Genomic DNA, 15,000 nt, shown 5'->3' with positions numbered 1-15,000 from the left:
AGGCTCGCGGGGCCGCGCGGCCGTCACAAAGCCCGGCACGGTAAAGAAGCCCCTCCCCGGCGGGAGGGGCGACACCTCGTCTGCCACGGGAAGCCCACGGGCAAAGGAGACCGCCCGGCCCGAACACCGGCCTCCGCCGCGCCACTCGGCCGGCCACGGAGGAGCGCCGGCCCGCCGGGGGCCCTCTCCCACGCCTCCCGAAAAGCCTCATCCATCGTCGCTCGGGGAACGGCCCCACGGCCACTCTCGCTCAGCCTGCCAACCCCGCGGAGGACGGCCCGTGCCGCCCGAGGCCGCCGACGCCGGCGGCCCGCACGCGGTATACTTTCTCCACGGCTCTCCCGGCCCGGCAGGAGGCGGGTGCCGCCGGACGCCCGGCTCCGGACAACCCGCGCTTCCGGCCCTGCCGGGCCCACGGCCGCCTCCGCAGAGCGGTGCCACCGGCTCGGAGGCGTGGGCCGCGGACGGCCCCCGCTCGCCCCGGCGGCACCTCCGGCGTGCGAAAACGCCACCGACCGCACCGCGGGGCCACCGGCTTTCGCCCGCCTCGCGGCCGTCGGCTTCCCCCGGAAAGGCCGGGGGACGGCGACGGGGAGAAAAACCAAAAGGTCCCCGAAAAAAGCACGCGCGCCTCTCACTCGCCGTGCTAGCCACGGCCGCCCGGGGTTCGGGGCGGGGCCCGCGCCCCTCGCTCCCCTCTCCCTGCCCACGGGCTCGCGCCTCGGCGGCCGCCGGCCACTGCCGGGCCGCCTTCGCGCTCTCTCTTTCTCTCTCTTCTTCCCCGGCGCGCTCAGCGTGCTGCGGCTTAAGGCCGCCAGAAGAAAAAAAAAAAAAAATAAAGGGCCGGGAGGGCGCCCCCACTTCGCCCGCAACCCGGCCCCCGGGCGGCAGACCTCCGCGGAACCCAGCCCTCCGGCAGCCAGGTCGGCGGGGCAGGCCCGACCGCACGGGCCGCCCGGCCGCCGTGGCTCTGGTGCCGGCCGGAGAGGAGGAAGGGGCGAGGCGCCGCCGCCTCGCCCGCCAACGGCCATCGTGCGTCTCTCTCCGGGGCTCCGGGCAACTCTGTCGGGTTCTCGCTCTGCCGGCGCGGCCGCCGGCCACACCCTGGCCGGCTGGCGCCGCCGCCTTCGGCCCGCTGGGCGGGTCCCCGGCTTAGGGCCGAGGAAGGGGGGACGAACAAAAGAGGCGAGGCGCGCCCAGGGAAGCGCCGCCTCGCCCGACAACGGGCAGTCCCGTCACCGAGCCCCTCCGGCAACCGACCGGGCCCAGGCAAGGCCGCACGCCCACCGCCAGTCCCCGGCACGCCGCCGGCACCGCTGCCGCCGTCAGCCGAGGACAGGGCGCCGCCACCCAGGCCCGGACCATCTTCGGGGCTCTCGGGAGGCGGCCGGGCAAAAGAAGCCCACGCGGGCTCCACCCTTCCAGCCCCGGCCGCCAACTGCCCGCAACAATGCCCGCCGCCACCGCACGACGGGCGCCGGCTTAGGGCCGGCGCATGGGAAGGACGAGACGACGCCGCCTCGCCGCCCTCGCACACCACCGCCTTCGCCCGGGGCCCTCGGGGAGCCGGCAGCCGCCACCGGCTCGGGCTGGACGCTGCTGGGCCCCCGCGGGCCCCCCTCGGCCGTCCCAGTCCCGCAACTCCCTTGGCTGCGCTTTCGCGCTCGGCTCTCGTCTTCCTTTCCCGTCATCGGACCCGCCCCAGGAAGCCGGCCGAGTGCCCCGCGGCTTTCTCGCCGGCCTTCCTGCCGCTCGTGGGGTTGGCCGGCCCGTGGCACGCGCCGAAGGCCGCGCTCGGCAGCAGACGCGGAAGAAAAGGGGCCCTCGGAACCCGCGCTGCTAGACAACCCCTGCCCATAGTACGGACAGACGCGTCCTGGCCCGGCCGGGTCGCCAAAGCGGCTCGAGGCTCCTCAGCGGGGAGGCGCGCGAGAGCAGGCCGCCTCTCACCTCGACCTAACTGGAGGCGGCGCCCGACAGCGACCCCTTGGCCGACTTCCGGGGCCGGCCGCGACAACACGTCTACCCCGAAAATGCCGCCAGGCGCCTAAGTCCCGCCGGAGCCGGGTAGACCTGGTGGCCCGGAGCCGGGACGCCGGCGGGGCGCAGGCCGGCGTCTGCGGCCGCGGCGGCCGGATCGGCCGGTCCCGGAACCGGGTAGACCTGATGCTCGCCAGCCCCGGAACCGGGTAGACCTGATGCTCGCCAGCATCCGGCGGGGCACGAGGCCGCTCGGCCCCGCTCGAGTGGGGAAACGGGTCGACCCCAAAAACCGGGACAACAGGTCTACCCGCCGAGCACGGACAACAGGTCTACCCGCCGGGCTCGGACACCAGGTCTACCCGCCGGGCTCGGACAAAAGGTCTACCCGCCGGGTCCCGACAAAAGGTCTACCCGCCGGGCTCGGACACCAGGTCTACCCGCCCGACTCGGACACCAGGTCTACCCGCACGGCACGGAACACCGGTCTACCCGCCGGGCTCGGACAGCAGGTCTACCCACCGGGTTCGGACAACAGGTCTACCCGCACGGCACGGAACACCGGTCTACCCGCCGGGTTCGGACACCAGGCCTACCCGCCCGAGTCGGACACCAGGTCTACCCGCACGGCACGGACAACACGTCTACCCGCCGGGTTTAGGCAACAGGTCTACCCACCCGGCTCGCGCACAGGGTCTACCCGCCCGACTCGGACACCAGGTCTACCCGCCCAGCATGGACAACAGGTCTACCCGCCGGGCTCGGGCACCAGGTCTACCCGCCCGGCTCGGACACCAGGTCTACCCGCCGAGCTCGGACAACAGGTCTTCCCACCGGGCTCGGACACCAGGTCTACCCGCCGGGCTCGGACAAAAGGTCTACCCGCCCGGTTCGGACACCAGGTCTACCCGCCGGGCTCGGACAACAGGTCTACCCGCCCGGTTCGGACACCAGGTCTACCCGCCGGGCTCGGACACCAGGTCTACCCGCCCAGCATGGACACCAGGTCTACCCGCCGGGCTCGGACACCAGGTCTACCCGCCCGACTCGGACACCAGCTCTACCCGCCGGGCACGGACAACAGGTCTACCCGCCGGGCTCGGACAAAAGGTCTACCCGCCGGGCTCGGACAAAAGGTCTACCCGCCCGACTCGGACACCAGGTCTACCCGCCCAGCATGGACAACAGGTCTACCCGCCGGGCTCGGACACCAGGTCTACCCGCCCGGCTCGGACAACAGGTCTACCCGCCGAGCTCGGACAAAAGGTCTACCCGCCCAGCTCGGACAACAGGTCTACCCGCCGGGCTCGGACAAAAGGTCTACCCGCCGGGCTCGGACACCAGGTCTACCCGCCCGGCTCGGACACCAGGTCTACCCGCCGAGCTCGGACAACAGGTCTTCCCGCCGGGCTCGGACACCAGGTCTACCCGCCGGGCTCGGACAAAAGGTCTACCCGCCCGGTTCGGACACCAGGTCTACCCGCCGGGCTCGGACAAAAGGTCTACCCGCCCGGTTCGGACACCAGGTCTACCCGCCGGGCTCGGACACCAGGTCTACCCGCCCAGCATGGACACCAGGTCTACCCGCCGGGCTCGGACACCAGGTCTACCCGCCCGACTCGGACACCAGCTCTACCCGCCGGGCACGGACAACAGGTCTACCCGCCGGGCTCGGACAAAAGGTCTACCCGCCCGACTCGGACACCAGGTCTACCCGCCCGGCTCGGACAACAGGTCTACCCGCCGAGCTCGGACAAAAGGTCTACCCGCCCAGCTCGGACAACAGGTCTACCCGCCGGGCTCGGACAAAAGGTCTACCCGCCGGGCTCGGACACCAGGTCTACCCGCCGGGCTCGGACACCAGGTCTACCCGCCGGGCTCGGACAAAAGGTCTACCCGCCCAGCTCGGACACCAGGTCTACCAGCCCGACTCGGACACCAGGTCTACCCGCCGGGCACGGACAACAGGTCTACCCGCCGGGCTCGGACAAAAGGTCTACCCGCCGGAGTCGGACACCACGTCTACCCGTCGGGCTCGGAACGCAACTCTACCCGCCGGCACCCCCGCCGCCGAGCCCAGTCGGCCGCCGCCCTGCCACCTTAAGAGAGTCCCAGCTACTCCCCCTTTTTACCCACGCCGCAGACAACGCCCTTTCTTTCCCACTCGGAGCCCCGGGCAGAAACGGTGGCGCCTCGGCGTCCGCCGAGGGCCTCGGCTAAGCGCTTGGAACCCGCTCGAGCCGCCCGACTCGGAGAGCGCGTCGAGCCGACGAGCCCGGAAAACAGGTCTACCCGCTGCCCCGGGACACCGGCTCTACCCGCCGGCTTCGGACGAGGGCTCTACCCGCTGGGCACGGACGGCGACTCTACCCGCTGCGCACCTCTGCGGCCGAGCCGAGGCGGCGGCAGCCCTGCCACCCAGGCAGAGGCCCAGTTACTCCCCCCGTTTCCCCGCCCCGCAGAGAACGTCTCTTCTTTCACCCTCGGGGCAGGGGAAAGGCTGCTACGCTCGGAGCGCCGGGCAGAAACCGCAGCGCTAAGCCCCGAGACCGGCTCTAGCCGCTAGGCTCGGACACCGGCTCTTCCCGGCGGCGCCGAGGCGGCCGAGCCCGGTCGGCCGCAGCCGCGCCGCCTAAAGAGAATCCCAGTTACTCCCCCCGCTTCCCCGCCCCGCAGAGAGCGTCTCTTCTTTCACCCTCGGGGCAGGGGAAAGGCTGCTACGCTCGGAGCGCCGGCCAGAAACCGCAGCGCTAAGCCCCGAGACCGGCTCTAGCCGCTAGGCTCGGACACCGGCTCTTCCCGGCGGCGCCGAGGCGGCCGAGCCCGGTCGGCCGCAGCCGCGCCGCCTAAAGAGAGTCCCAGTTACTCCCCCCGCTTCCCCGCCCCGCAGAGAACGTCTCTTCTTTCACCCTCGGGGCAGGGGAAAGCCTTTACGCCGGAGAGCAAGTCTGCCGCAAAGGGCCACGGGAGATGGAGTCTCCGCAACAAGACCCCCGAGAGAGTACTCGACGGAGCATGCCCGCTGGAAGGACTCGCAAAGAACTGTGGGAAATCCGGGAGGTCAGGGCGGGGTCGGAAGGGCTCGCCGGCGCGCCAATCGACGGATTTAGCGGCTGCACGCCGTCCGCTCGATCCGCGAATTCGGTGCCACGCTCCGAGCACCGGCCGCAAACAGGTCTACCCGCCGCCGGGCCGGGCAGGGCGGCGGCGCTCCGGCTCCAAGTCCGCTCGCCGGCGGGAACAGGTCTACCCGCCGCCGGGCCGAGCCGGGCGGCGGCGCCCCGGTTCCAAGTCCGCTCGCCGACGGGAACAGGTCTACCCACCACCGGGCCGGACGGCGGCGCCCCGGCTCCAAGTCCGCTCGCCGGCGGGAACAGGTCTACCCGCCACCGGGCCGAGCCGGGCGGCGGCGCTCCGGCTCCAAGTCCGCTCGTCGGCGGGAACAGGTCTACCCGCCACCGGGCCGGGCCGGGCGGCGGCGCCGCGGCTCCAAGTCCGCTCGCCGACGCGAACAGGTCTACCCGCTTCCGGGCCGAGCCGGGCGGCGGCGCTCCGGCTCCAAGTCCGCTCGCCGACGGGAACAGGTCTACCCGCTTCCGGGCCGAGCCGGGCGGCGGCGCCCCGGCTCCAAGTCCGCTCGCCGACGCGAACAGGTCTACCCGCTTCCGGGCCGAGCCGGGCGGCGGCGCTCCGGCTCCAAGTGCGCTCGCCGACGGGAACAGGTCTACCCACCACCGGGCCGGGTGGCGGCGCTCCGGCTCCAAGTCCGCTCGCCGGCGGGAACAGGTCTACCCGCCACCGGGCCGAGCCGGGCGGCGGCGCCCCGGCTTAAAGTCCGCTCGCCGACGGGAACAGGTCTACCTGCCACCGGACCAGGCCGGCGGCGCCCCGGCTCCAAGTCCGCTCGACGGCGGGAACAGGTCTACCCGCCACCGGGCCGGGCCGGGCGGCGGCGCCGCGGCTCCAAGTCCGCTCGACGGCGGGAACAGGTCTACCCGCCACCGGGCCGGGCCGGGCGGCGGCGCCACGGTTCCAAGTCCGCTCGCCGACGGGAACAGGTCTACCCGCTTCCGGGCCGAGCCGGGCGGCGGCGCCCCGGCTCCAAGTCCGCTCGCCGACGCGAACGGGTCTACCCGCTTCCGGGCCGAGCCGGGCGGCGGCGCTCCGGCTCCAAGTCCGCTCGCCGACGCGAACAGGTCTACCCGCTTCCGGGCCGAGCCGGGCGGCGGCGCTCCGGCTCCAAGTCCGCTCGCCGACGCGAACAGGTCTACCCGCCACCGGGCCGGGCCGGGCGGCGGCGCCGCGGCTCCAAGTCCGCTCGACGGCGGGAACAGGTCTACCCGCCACCGGGCCGGGCCGGACGGCGGCGCCCCGGTTCCAAGTCCGCTCGCCGACGGGAACAGGTCTACCCACCACCGGGCCGGACGGCGGCGCCCCGGCTCCAAGTCCGCTCGCCGGCGGGAACAGGTCTACCCGCCACCGGGCCGGACGGCGGCGCCCCGGTTCCAAGTCCGCTCGCCGACGGGAACAGGTCTACCCGCTACCGGGCCGAGCCGGGCGGCGGTGCTCCGGCTCCAAGTCCGCTCGCCGACGCGAACAGGTCTACCCGCTTCCGGGCCGAGCCGGGCGGCGGCGCTCCGGCTCCAAGTCCGCTCGCCGACGGGAACAGGTCTACCCACCACCGGGCAGGACGGCGGCGCCCCGGCTTAAAGTCCGCTCGCCGACGGGAACAGGTCTACCTGCCACCGGACCAGGCCGGCGGCGCCCCGGCTCCAAGTCCGCTCGACGGCGGGAACAGGTCTACCCGCCACCGGGCCGGGCCGGGCGGCGGCGCCCCGGCTCCAAGTCCGCTCGCCGGCGGGAACAGGTCTACCCGCCACCGGGCCGAGCCGGGCGGCGGCGCTCCGGCTCCAAGTCCGCTCGTCGGCGGGAACAGGTCTACCCGCCACCGGGCCGGGCCGGGCGGCGGCGCCGCGGCTCCAAGTCCGCTCGCCGACGCGAACAGGTCTACCCGCTTCCGGGCCGAGCCGGGCGGCGGCGCTCCGGCTCCAAGTCCGCTCGCCGACGGGAACAGGTCTACCCGCTTCCGGGCCGAGCCGGGCGGCGGCGCCCCGGCTCCAAGTCCGCTCGCCGACGCGAACAGGTCTACCCGCTTCCGGGCCGAGCCGGGCGGCGGCGCTCCGGCTCCAAGTGCGCTCGCCGACGGGAACAGGTCTACCCACCACCGGGCCGGGTGGCGGCGCTCCGGCTCCAAGTCCGCTCGCCGGCGGGAACAGGTCTACCCGCCACCGGACCAGGCCGGCGGCGCCCCGGCTCCAAGTCCGCTCGACGGCGGGAACAGGTCTACCCGCCACCGGGCCGGGCCGGGCGGCGGCGCCGCGGCTCCAAGTCCGCTCGACGGCGGGAACAGGTCTACCCGCCACCGGGCCGGGCCGGGCGGCGGCGCCACGGTTCCAAGTCCGCTCGCCGACGGGAACAGGTCTACCCGCTTCCGGGCCGAGCCGGGCGGCGGCGCCCCGGCTCCAAGTCCGCTCGCCGACGCGAACAGGTCTACCCGCTTCCGGGCCGAGCCGGGCGGCGGCGCTCCGGCTCCAAGTCCGCTCGCCGACGCGAACAGGTCTACCCGCTTCCGGGCCGAGCCGGGCGGCGGCGCTCCGGCTCCAAGTCCGCTCGCCGACGGGAACAGGTCTACCCACCACCGGGCAGGACGGCGGCGCCCCGGCTTAAAGTCCGCTCGCCGACGGGAACAGGTCTACCTGCCACCGGACCAGGCCGGCGGCGCCCCGGCTCCAAGTCCGCTCGACGGCGGGAACAGGTCTACCCGCCACCGGGCCGGGCCGGGCGGCGGCGCCCCGGCTCCAAGTCCGCTCGACGGCGGGAACAGGTCTACCCGCCACCGGGCCGAGCCGGGCGGCGGCGCTCCGGCTCCAAGTCCGCTCGTCGGCGGGAACAGGTCTACCCGCCACCGGGCCGGGCCGGGCGGCGGCGCCGCGGCTCCAAGTCCGCTCGCCGACGCGAACAGGTCTACCCGCTTCCGGGCCGAGCCGGGCGGCGGCGCTCCGGCTCCAAGTCCGCTCGCCGACGGGAACAGGTCTACCCGCTTCCGGGCCGAGCCGGGCGGCGGCGCCCCGGCTCCAAGTCCGCTCGCCGACGCGAACAGGTCTACCCGCTTCCGGGCCGAGCCGGGCGGCGGCGCTCCGGCTCCAAGTGCGCTCGCCGACGGGAACAGGTCTACCCACCACCGGGCCGGGTGGCGGCGCTCCGGCTCCAAGTCCGCTCGCCGGCGGGAACAGGTCTACCCGCCACCGGACCAGGCCGGCGGCGCCCCGGCTCCAAGTCCGCTCGACGGCGGGAACAGGTCTACCCGCCACCGGGCCGGGCCGGGCGGCGGCGCCGCGGCTCCAAGTCCGCTCGACGGCGGGAACAGGTCTACCCGCCACCGGGCCGGGCCGGGCGGCGGCGCCACGGTTCCAAGTCCGCTCGCCGACGGGAACAGGTCTAGCCGCTTCCGGGCCGAGCCGGGCGGCGGCGCCCCGGCTCCAAGTCCGCTCGCCGACGCGAACAGGTCTACCCGCTTCCGGGCCGAGCCGGGCGGCGGCGCTCCGGCTCCAAGTCCGCTCGCCGACGGGAACAGGTCTAGCCGCTTCCGGGCCGAGCCGGGCGGCGGCGCCCCGGCTCCAAGTCCGCTCGCCGACGCGAACAGGTCTACCCGCTTCCGGGCCGAGCCGGGCGGCGGCGCTCCGGCTCCAAGTCCGCTCGCCGACGCGAACAGGTCTACCCGCTTCCGGGCCGAGCCGGGCGGCGGCGCTCCGGCTCCAAGTCCGCTCGCCGACGCGAACAGGTCTACCCGCCACCGGGCCGGGCCGGGCGGCGGCGCCGCGGCTCCAAGTCCGCTCGACGGCGGGAACAGGTCTACCCGCCACCGGGCCGGGCCGGACGGCGGCGCCCCGGTTCCAAGTCCGCTCGCCGACGGGAACAGGTCTACCCACCGCCGGGCCGGACGGCGGCGCCCCGGCTCCAAGTCCGCTCGCCGGCGGGAACAGGTCTACCCGCTTCCGGGCCGAGCCGGGCGGCGGCGCCCCGGCTCCAAGTCCGCTCGCCGACGCGAACAGGTCTACCCGCTTCCGGGCCGAGCCGGGCGGCGGCGCTCCGGCTCCAAGTGCGCTCGCCGACGGGAACAGGTCTACCCACCACCGGGCCGGGTGGCGGCGCCCCGGCTCCAAGTCCGCTCGACGGCGGGAACAGGTCTACCCGCCACCGGGCCGGGCCGGGCGGCGGCGCCCCGGCTCCAAGTCCGCTCGCCGGCGGGAACAGGTCTACCCGCCACCGGGCCGAGCCGGGCGGCGGCGCTCCGGCTCCAAGTCCGCTCGTCGGCGGGAACAGGTCTACCCGCCACCGGGCCGGGCCGGGCGGCGGCGCCGCGGCTCCAAGTCCGCTCGCCGACGCGAACAGGTCTACCCGCTTCCGGGCCGAGCCGGGCGGCGGCGCTCCGGCTCCAAGTCCGCTCGCCGACGGGAACAGGTCTACCCGCTTCCGGGCCGAGCCGGGCGGCGGCGCCCCGGCTCCAAGTCCGCTCGCCGACGCGAACAGGTCTACCCGCTTCCGGGCCGAGCCGGGCGGCGGCGCTCCGGCTCCAAGTGCGCTCGCCGACGGGAACAGGTCTACCCACCACCGGGCCGGGTGGCGGCGCTCCGGCTCCAAGTCCGCTCGCCGGCGGGAACAGGTCTACCCGCCACCGGACCAGGCCGACGGCGCCCCGGCTCCAAGTCCGCTCGACGGCGGGAACAGGTCTACCCGCCACCGGGCCGGGCCGGGCGGCGGCGCCGCGGCTCCAAGTCCGCTCGACGGCGGGAACAGGTCTACCCGCCACCGGGCCGGGCCGGGCGGCGGCGCCACGGTTCCAAGTCCGCTCGCCGACGGGAACAGGTCTAGCCGCTTCCGGGCCGAGCCGGGCGGCGGCGCCCCGGCTCCAAGTCCGCTCGCCGACGCGAACAGGTCTACCCGCTTCCGGGCCGAGCCGGGCGGCGGCGCTCCGGCTCCAAGTCCGCTCGCCGACGCGAACAGGTCTACCTGCTTCCGGGCCGAGCCGGGCGGCGGCGCTCCGGCTCCAAGTCCGCTCGCCGACGCGAACAGGTCTACCCGCCACCGGGCCGGGCCGGGCGGCGGCGCCCCGGTTCCAAGTCCGCTCGCCGACGGGAACAGGTCTACCCACCGCCGGGCCGGACGGCGGCGCTCCGGCTCCAAGTCCGCTCGCCGACGGGAACAGGTCTACCCGCTTCCGGGCCGAGCCGGGCGGCGGCGCCCCGGCTCCAAGTCCGCTCGCCGACGCGAACAGGTCTACCCGCTTCCGGGCCGAGCCGGGCGGCGGCGCTCCGGCTCCAAGTGCGCTCGCCGACGGGAACAGGTCTACCCACCACCGGGCCGGGTGGCGGCGCTCCGGCTCCAAGTCCGCTCGCCGGCGGGAACAGGTCTACCCGCCACCGGGCCGAGCCGGGCGGCGGCGCCCCGGCTTAAAGTCCGCTCGCCGACGGGAACAGGTCTACCTGCCACCGGACCAGGCCGGCGGCGCCCCGGCTCCAAGTCCGCTCGACGGCGGGAACAGGTCTACCCGCCACCGGGCCGGGCCGGGCGGCGGCGCCGCGGCTCCAAGTCCGCTCGACGGCGGGAACAGGTCTACCCGCCACCGGGCCGGGCCGGGCGGCGGCGCCACGGTTCCAAGTCCGCTCGCCGACGGGAACAGGTCTACCCGCTTCCGGGCCGAGCCGCGCGGCGGCGCCCCGGCTCCAAGTCCGCTCGCCGACGCGAACAGGTCTACCCGCTTCCGGGCCGAGCCGGGCGGCGGCGCTCCGGCTCCAAGTCCGCTCGCCGACGCGAACAGGTCTACCCGCTTCCGGGCCGAGCCGGGCGGCGGCGCTCCGGCTCCAAGTCCGCTCGCCGACGCGAACAGGTCTACCCGCCACCGGGCCGGGCCGGGCGGCGGCGCCACGGTTCCAAGTCCGCTCGCCGACGGGAACAGGTCTACCCACCACCGGGCCGGACGGCGGCGCCCCGGCTCCAAGTCCGCTCGCCGGCGGGAACAGGTCTACCCACCACCGGGCCGGGTGGCGGCGCTCCGGCTCCAAGTCCGCTCGCCGGCGGGAACAGGTCTACCCGCCACCGGGCCGAGCCGGGCGGCGGCGCCCCGGCTTAAAGTCCGCTCGCCGACGGGAACAGGTCTACCTGCCACCGGACCAGGCCGGCGGCGCCCCGGCTCCAAGTCCGCTCGACGGCGGGAACAGGTCTACCCGCCACCGGGCCGGGCCGGGCGGCGGCGCCGCGGCTCCAAGTCCGCTCGACGGCGGGAACAGGTCTACCCGCCACCGGGCCGGGCCGGGCGGCGGCGCCACGGTTCCAAGTCCGCTCGCCGACGGGAACAGGTCTACCCACCACCGGGCCGGACGGCGGCGCCCCGGCTCCAAGTCCGCTCGCCGGCGGGAACAGGTCTACCCGCCACCGGGCCGGACGGCGGCGCCCCGGCTCCAAGTCCGCTCGCCGGCGGGAACAGGTCTACCCGCCACCGGGCCGGACGGCGGCGCCCCGGCTCCAAGTCCGCTCGCCGGCGGGAACAGGTCTACCCGCCACCGGGCCGAGCCGGGCGGCGGCGCTCCGGCTCCAAGTCCGCTCGTCGGCGGGAACAGGTCTACCCGCCACCGGGCCGGGCCGGGCGGCGGCGCTCCGGCTCCAAGTCCGCTCGCCGACGCGAACAGGTCTACCCGCTTCCGGGCCGAGCCGGGCGGCGGCGCTCCGGCTCCAAGTCCGCTCGCCGACGGGAACAGGTCTAGCCGCTTCCGGGCCGAGCCGGGCGGCGGCGCCCCGGCTCCAAGTCCGCTCGCCGACGCGAACAGGTCTACCCGCTTCCGGGCCGAGCCGGGCGGCGGCGCTCCGGCTCCAAGTCCGCTCGCCGACGGGAACAGGTCTAGCCGCTTCCGGGCCGAGCCGGGCGGCGGCGCCCCGGCTCCAAGTCCGCTCGCCGACGCGAACAGGTCTACCCGCTTCCGGGCCGAGCCGGGCGGCGGCGCTCCGGCTCCAAGTCCGCTCGCCGACGCGAACAGGTCTACCCGCTTCCGGGCCGAGCCGGGCGGCGGCGCTCCGGCTCCAAGTCCGCTCGCCGACGCGAACAGGTCTACCCGCCACCGGGCCGGGCCGGGCGGCGGCGCCGCGGCTCCAAGTCCGCTCGACGGCGGGAACAGGTCTACCCGCCACCGGGCCGGGCCGGACGGCGGCGCCCCGTTCCAAGTCCGCTCGCCGACGGGAACAGGTCTACCCGCCACCGGGCCGGGCCGGGCGGCGGCGCCGCGGCTCCAAGTCCGCTCGCCGACGCGAACAGGTCTACCCGCTTCCGGGCCGAGCCGGGCGGCGGCGCTCCGGCTCCAAGTCCGCTCGCCGACGGGAACAGGTCTACCCGCTTCCGGGCCGAGCCGGGCGGCGGCGCCCCGGCTCCAAGTCCGCTCGCCGACGCGAACAGGTCTACCCGCTTCCGGGCCGAGCCGGGCGGCGGCGCTCCGGCTCCAAGTGCGCTCGCCGACGGGAACAGGTCTACCCACCACCGGGCCGGGTGGCGGCGCTCCGGCTCCAAGTCCGCTCGCCGGCGGGAACAGGTCTACCCGCCACCGGACCAGGCCGGCGGCGCCCCGGCTCCAAGTCCGCTCGACGGCGGGAACAGGTCTACCCGCCACCGGGCCGGGCCGGGCGGCGGCGCCGCGGCTCCAAGTCCGCTCGACGGCGGGAACAGGTCTACCCGCCACCGGGCCGGGCCGGGCGGCGGCGCCACGGTTCCAAGTCCGCTCGCCGACGGGAACAGGTCTAGCCGCTTCCGGGCCGAGCCGGGCGGCGGCGCCCCGGCTCCAAGTCCGCTCGCCGACGCGAACAGGTCTACCCGCTTCCGGGCCGAGCCGGGCGGCGGCGCTCCGGCTCCAAGTCCGCTCGCCGACGCGAACAGGTCTACCTGCTTCCGGGCCGAGCCGGGCGGCGGCGCTCCGGCTCCAAGTCCGCTCGCCGACGCGAACAGGTCTACCCGCCACCGGGCCGGGCCGGGCGGCGGCGCCGCGGCTCCAAGTCCGCTCGACGGCGGGAACAGGTCTACCCGCCACCGGGCCGGGCCGGACGGCGGCGCCCCGGTTCCAAGTCCGCTCGCCGACGGGAACAGGTCTACCCACCGCCGGGCCGGACGGCGGCGCTCCGGCTCCAAGTCCGCTCGCCGACGGGAACAGGTCTACCCGCTTCCGGGCCGAGCCGGGCGGCGGCGCCCCGGCTCCAAGTCCGCTCGCCGACGCGAACAGGTCTACCCGCTTCCGGGCCGAGCCGGGCGGCGGCGCTCCGGCTCCAAGTGCGCTCGCCGACGGGAACAGGTCTACCCACCACCGGGCCGGGTGGCGGCGCTCCGGCTCCAAGTCCGCTCGCCGGCGGGAACAGGTCTACCCGCCACCGGGCCGAGCCGGGCGGCGGCGCCCCGGCTTAAAGTCCGCTCGCCGACGGGAACAGGTCTACCTGCCACCGGACCAGGCCGGCGGCGCCCCGGCTCCAAGTCCGCTCGACGGCGGGAACAGGTCTACCCGCCACCGGGCCGGGCCGGGCGGCGGCGCCGCGGCTCCAAGTCCGCTCGACGGCGGGAACAGGTCTACCCGCCACCGGGCCAGGCCGGGCGGCGGCGCCACGGTTCCAAGTCCGCTCGCCGACGGGAACAGGTCTACCCGCTTCCGGGCCGAGCCGCGCGGCGGCGCCCCGGCTCCAAGTCCGCTCGCCGACGCGAACAGGTCTACCCGCTTCCGGGCCGAGCCGGGCGGCGGCGCTCCGGCTCCAAGTCCGCTCGCCGACGCGAACAGGTCTACCCGCTTCCGGGCCGAGCCGGGCGGCGGCGCTCCGGCTCCAAGTCCGCTCGCCGACGCGAACAGGTCTACCCGCCACCGGGCCGGGCCGGGCGGCGGCGCCACGGTTCCAAGTCCGCTCGCCGACGGGAACAGGTCTACCCACCACCGGGCCGGACGGCGGCGCCCCGGCTCCAAGTCCGCTCGCCGGCGTGAACAGGTCTACCCACCACCGGGCCGGGTGGCGGCGCTCCGGCTCCAAGTCCGCTCGCCGGCGGGAACAGGTCTACCCGCCACCGGGCCGAGCCGGGCGGCGGCGCCCCGGCTTAAAGTCCGCTCGCCGACGGGAACAGGTCTACCTGCCACCGGACCAGGCCGGCGGCGCCCCGGCTCCAAGTCCGCTCGACGGCGGGAACAGGTCTACCCGCCACCGGGCCGGGCCGGGCGGCGGCGCCGCGGCTCCAAGTCCGCTCGACGGCGGGAACAGGTCTACCCGCCACCGGGCCGGGCCGGGCGGCGGCGCCACGGTTCCAAGTCCGCTCGCCGACGGGAACAGGTCTACCCACCACCGGGCCGGACGGCGGCGCTCCGGCTCCAAGTCCGCTCGCCGACGCGAACAGGTCTACCCGCTTCCGGGCCGAGCCGGGCGGCGGCGCTCCGGCTCCAAGTCCGCTCGCCGACGCGAACAGGTCTACCCGCCACCGGGCCGGGCCGGGCGGCGGCGCCGCGGCTCCAAGTCCGCTCGACGGCGGGAACAGGTCTACCCGCCACCGGGCCGGGCCGGACGGCGGCGCCCCGTTCCAAGTCCGCTCGCCGACGGGAACAGGTCTACCCGCCACCGGGCCGGGCCGGGCGGCGGCGCCGCGGCTCCAAGTCCGCTCGCCGACGCGAACAGGTCTACCCGCTTCCGGGCCGAGCCGGGCGGCGGCGCTCCGGCTCCAAGTCCGCTCGCCGACGGGAACAGGTCTACCCGCTTCCGGGCCGAGCCGGGCGGCGGCGCCCCGGCTCCAAGTCCGCTCGCCGACGCGAACAGGTCTACCCGCTTCCGGGCCGAGCCGGGCGGCGGCGCTCCGGCTCCAAGTGCGCTCGCCGACGGGAACAGGTCTACCCACCACCGGGCCGGGTGGCGGCGCTCCGGCTCCAAGTCCGCTCGCCGGCGGGAACAGGTCTACCCGCC

The 15,000-nt window shown here is 75.9% G+C and overlaps 1 protein-coding gene across 1 annotated transcript in view; it reads left to right on the top strand.

The window, feature by feature from the left end:
* Positions 1–15,000, top strand: part of LOC127465055 (collagen alpha-1(I) chain-like) — a 22,071-nt gene that overhangs the window by 3,732 nt on the left and 3,339 nt on the right. The window contains exons 4-6 of the mRNA XM_051775552.1: positions 1–40; positions 94–1,859; positions 2,064–2,157. The exon at positions 1–40 is cut by the window's left edge and continues 98 nt beyond it. Of these exons, the coding sequence (XP_051631512.1) occupies positions 1–40; positions 94–1,859; positions 2,064–2,157 (1,900 nt within the window). The remainder of the gene's footprint in view (positions 41–93; positions 1,860–2,063; positions 2,158–15,000) is intronic.

The sequence above is a fragment of the Manacus candei genome, unplaced genomic scaffold (assembly GCF_025592945.1).
Source record: "Manacus candei isolate 608988 ecotype Guabito, Panama unplaced genomic scaffold, ASM2559294v1 h1tg000310l, whole genome shotgun sequence".
NCBI classification, from domain to species: domain Eukaryota; kingdom Metazoa; phylum Chordata; class Aves; order Passeriformes; family Pipridae; genus Manacus; species Manacus candei.
This window is presented reverse-complemented; position numbering and strand designations above follow the sequence as displayed.